The 5,162-nt window shown below is 28.3% G+C and overlaps 1 protein-coding gene across 1 annotated transcript in view; it reads right to left on the bottom strand.

The window, feature by feature from the left end:
* Positions 1-5,162, bottom strand: part of LOC117182961 (ionotropic receptor 21a) — a 40,768-nt gene that overhangs the window by 27,711 nt on the left and 7,895 nt on the right. The window contains exon 5 of the mRNA XM_033376080.1: positions 3,390-3,631. Within this exon, the coding sequence (XP_033231971.1) occupies positions 3,390-3,631 (242 nt within the window). The remainder of the gene's footprint in view (positions 1-3,389; positions 3,632-5,162) is intronic.

The raw sequence follows: 5,162 nt of genomic DNA, 5'->3' as shown, positions 1-5,162 counted from the left end.
TTTTTCATTTGCTTATAGATAAGATATTTTCAAATTTTTCCAACGTAAAGTTCTTGCACTGACATATGCATTTTTTTTAGATTTATGCTCGTAATCTGCTGAGGTACTGAAGAAAAATAGCTTCAAGATCAGTATAAGAAAACTATTAAATATTAATTATTGCAGAAGTTATTTTAAATTTAAGAAAACATTGGCATTTATGCTATTTTTCCAATGTCTACTTAAAAATAAACAAATTGACTTCATCCTGGTCTCATCTTATACAGAATTTTAAGACCGTTCAACCTTTTAGAGAGAACAAATTTTAGTTCTGACATAATTAAAGTTTGGAGAGATTTATAAGTCATAAAAAGGAGGTGGTCGCAGACTTTGGTTTTCATTCGTTCTTTTCAATTTTCTGAACTTTTGCCAATCACGATTTCGAAATGACGAATTTTAATTCTAAAAATTTATTGGTAAAAAAGAGTTTTTAAATTGCAAGAAAAATCTTTAGCATATTAAATTATTAAATAAATTGATAAAGTTAATTAAATTATATTAAAAAAGATTACGTATTTTCAGAAACATCAAATTAGTAGAACCTTTCTAAATAAGGAACTAATTCAGCATAACATTTATTTTTGATAACTTCTGAACATTATCAATAAAAGAACAAATTTTAAGTGTAAGATTTCTTTAATATTGAAAATAATTAGGTTCTTAACATTTTGCCAGCACACTAAATTTGTAAATTTTTTAACACTTTTAAAGAGATAAGAAAAATGAAATTATAGAAAATATATGAAAGCTGCGCGGGCACATCTTCTTTGCGGGCGGCACTTCGGGCCAAGTTTGCGTACCAAGGGTACGCTCTCGCGCTTCGCGCTCGTTGTCATACGTTTAATGCGTAAACTTTAACTACAGTTTTTCAAATATCATAAATATTATAACTTAAATCTAAAACCGTGATTTAAACTTCTGAGGAATTATAGCCATAAATTGTAACTGTAATTTTTTCGATTTGTTTTTAAAGAAGGTTCCCAAAGCACCTACGACTTTGATTATTACATTCTCACTACGAAACTCGTGCTTCGTGCTCGATAATTTGTATCCAATTGAAAAACTTCAATAAGATCTAACTTTTGGAACTTTTTTCAATTAGGCAATTTCATGAGAATAGTTTCGAAATACATATAACATTTTTAAAAATTTCAAAAGTATATAGCTTTCTAATTTTCATTAAAAATGATTTTTTTTTGATAATTTAAAATCCTTCTGCCCATCTATAAGAAATTTTGACTAAAATTTCTAAAATTTGAGAAAAAAAATGTTCAAATTTTGAAAATGCTCTAAATTTTTTAATTTCGGATGGAAATATCTGGTTAGCGAACTTAGCCTTGATTTTAGAAACCTTAAGAAGTGTATCAAAGGCTGACTCGATTGGATAAGTCCTTCAAATGTTAGCGTGGCTACTATATTTAGGGCATATAATTAAGGCACGCGTGTCTGAGATCACAGTTTAAATAATTTTTTGAAAAGCCAAATTGACTATTTAATTATCTACAGGTGAAATTGATTGAAGAACTATCCGAGTAACAATTCTCACCTAAATTTACATTGATTTTAATATTTTTCCTTATATGAAAACAAGTTAAATATGCGTGGAACAGACAGGACATAAAAACGTAGGGCAAGTTTAAAATTATTTGTAATAGTTGATAAAACAATAATCGAAGTCACAAAATGTATTTTTTTATATTATTCATGCTAATGATATAATTCAGGTTGCAGAGAGATAAATTACGGTAATAGTAGTTTAATTTTGCTTAAATCCGAGAAAATTCGTACTGGGGACACGGGACCGAAAGGGAATTTTTGATGGTTATTTATTTTTAGCTGCAATTAAAAATAATTAAGGTTCATCAAAATGAGGGAGGTTTTTTTCATGTTGAGCTGCTATGATGATAATTTCTTGCTTCGCCCATCTCTTCTTTATTATTGATTGTAGAGCTTGGACACAAAATGGCCAACTTTTTGAGAATCACCCTTATAGTATTGATTCTAATACAATATGTTACAAGTAATAAGTAATTTACCTCTCTAAAGATACGCATTATACGATAAGACCCATTTCTTAAGTTTTAAATACGTTTAATATAGTTTTTTAAGCATTTGAAATTTGAAATTCGCCTTAAGCTTCCCAAACTGGCACACTTACCTTAGATTAATTATAAAGATGAAATTCTAAAAGTTGTAATTATTTGATTAGAATTTTGTTTGGTTTGAAAGTATTTCAGTATAACATAAACAATTTTTTTTCTATTCAAGTTAATCACAATAAGTATGAAAATAATAATAAGCGAGATGAAGACCTAGGTCCTCATTGAAAATTTCAATTTTTTGAAATTAAGTAATAAATATTTAGTTTAAGTAATTAAAAATATTTGTTCATGTCTAATTAATAATTATATCTGCTTTTAATACATTTATATAGGTGATTTTAAATTGGTTTCTGTTTTTATTTGCAATGTAATTAATAAATCAAGTAACTTTAAAATTATTGAAGATTATTTTTACATTTAAAATAATGGAAATATTGATTATTTTTCTTCTTGTAACTAATTTCAGAAAATGAAAACAGATTTTATGTTACTGGAATACAATATTATTTTATAAATTGTATTATTTTAAAGTATATTTTTTCGTGGGAATGATCTAACAATCAATTGCGTGACAGGTAACAATCACATGTTTTTATTCATATTTTCTTCATGAGCTCACCTTTGAAATATGTTTCTTCAATAATCTTTATTTATTATTAATCAATTTAAATCTGAAAATTAAACCCTCAAGCTATGGAATTAATAATTAAACTTCTGTTACTGGATGACATAAGATTCAAAATGTGATCATAACTCTGAACCTTAAGCTTTTTTAAAAAAGATATAATTCCATAATTTTGAAAAAAGACAGTCACAGAAACGCTACCCTAATTAATTTACCCACATTAAATCGAATTTATTTTGATACCCAGTAAGCTAAAAATAAGTGAGATATACTGCATTGTGAACGAATATACTAGGCCTAATATAACTCTCTAAATAAAAAATTATTCATCTAAATCCAAGAATATAATACTCCAGGGACGTGATATTGTCAACTTTTTGATTTTCACATAAACTGAATGTAGCATTCCTCATGATAAAAAAATTATAAAAAATTTACTGCGGCTATTAAGCTCTGACAACTGCTACACATTTTAATGAATAGGATTCTAGATTAATGCAAAAGTTATAGTAGATAGTAGCCTTTTACGATCATTGATGTCGTTTTGATCGTTCAGCGGCATAAAAGCAGGGTTATAAACGAATCCATTAATTTTGCAACAACGACTTTCACGCTATACTCACCAATGAGAATTGACGTCGAGTTTTTCCCTAGGCCGCTACTCAACAATGGATTTTTCACTGAAAACGAGTTAGTGAATGTGCTAAACACGAACCAGAACATATGGTTTAATCTCCCTGGGCGCTTAATCAACGACGCTAGAGAGTAATGACTATTCATAGTCATTGGGATAATGGCAATAAAATAAGCCGCTGAGAGAAGTAGCCAAACTGATTCCTGAAATGGTCCCATTACAGCCTTATATCTGGAAAAGGGTGAAAAAATTAATTAATTCTGTCTAGTTTTAACAAAAAAATGCAAATTCTATTCACTTGATTTATTACTGCGGTATTTAGTAGACATCTAAACGTGTTATGTTACATATTTGTTATTTTGTCTTGCGGTTACTGAATATGCATAAACTTGATACTAAATGCTTGTTCCAATAAAACATGGTTACGTTAATGGGGCACTCAAGTGCTTTATTGCTCCAGCTGTTCAATAATTTCACCTATGGTCTATATAAATGTGCGTATATACATAAAACACTTTTGATGAGAATTGTAAGAGTATCGGATAACATCTCACTTTCTTGACGATAATAGTATATTCACTTAGAGAAAAAGATTTATTGAAACAAAAGCATCGTCCTCTTGCCTGTGTTGTTTTGAACCACATGAATATATTTGTTACACGAACAGAATTATTTGGCTGCAAAATTAGGTGAAGCTAATCACATAAGGATAATTTTTCCTGCGAAAATATTTCCATTTACATCAAGCAATATCCTTTTGTAACAAGAGGAATTTTTCCCTGGGTTGATTTAGGGAATTTTAATTGGAAATTAAGTGTAAACATTCACTAAGAAGACATTTTAAAGTTAATGATAATTAGCAGTGTTTGGAAGTGACTTTTTTGAAAGCGTTAACAAAATTGTAAGTATATTTGATTTTTAAACCATTTTGGTTTAAATAAATAACGAATCGTGTGGAAATTCGTGATACACTCGATTTATTGTCTGAAATTCATCTTTTTTACGATATTGATGCTGAGTAAACTTGTATGGAAATGTTTTATTTACTGGTTCTTATCAATTGTTTCAGAACGATTTCATATGAAATCGGACAGTCTGACCGTGATGGTGCTACGGAATTCTTTCCGTATCAAACATATTGTTCTCCTAGGTAAAATGTGTCATACGCATGCAAAAAAAAACGAAAAATTTATTTACAAAATTGTATTTTTGTATTCATAGTTTTATGTCTTAATCAAGCTAAATCATGTATATTTGAAAAATTCAGAAATATCAGATCTTTTGTATTTAAAATAAAAAGCTTGATAGAATTATGCTTTTGGTATTGTGCTTGGATTAATGTTACTTCTCACTTTACTCATTAAGATTGAAAGTGTACTTGAAGAAGAATAAGCGGAAAAAACTGAAAAATGAATACTAATTAAAAATCAAAATTAATAAGCACGAATTAGCAAAAATCATGATTTCATCAAATCTTTCTTTCCTATAGTAGGTTTATATAAACGTTCCCCAACCGCATCTTAAATTTACGAAATTTGTAACCGAATTTTCTGAAATTTTTTACAATTTTCCTGAATTTATCAAAATGATAAATAATTTTTTCCAGAACGAAAAGTCTCGAATATTGTAAAATACTGAAAATAAAATTACTGAAACGAAAAAGTTGCTAAAAATAAAAATCTGCTATCGAAAACATTTATTAAGGAAATTGAAACATTTCGACAGGGGTCGTTAAAAATAAATAACGCTCTTATCTGACCTC

This window comes from Belonocnema kinseyi, chromosome 2 (genome assembly GCF_010883055.1).
Source record: "Belonocnema kinseyi isolate 2016_QV_RU_SX_M_011 chromosome 2, B_treatae_v1, whole genome shotgun sequence".
In the NCBI taxonomy this organism is placed as follows: Eukaryota; Metazoa; Arthropoda; class Insecta; order Hymenoptera; family Cynipidae; genus Belonocnema; species Belonocnema kinseyi.
The sequence above is the reverse complement of the archived record's forward strand: the minus strand, read 5'-3'. Positions and strand labels throughout refer to the sequence as shown.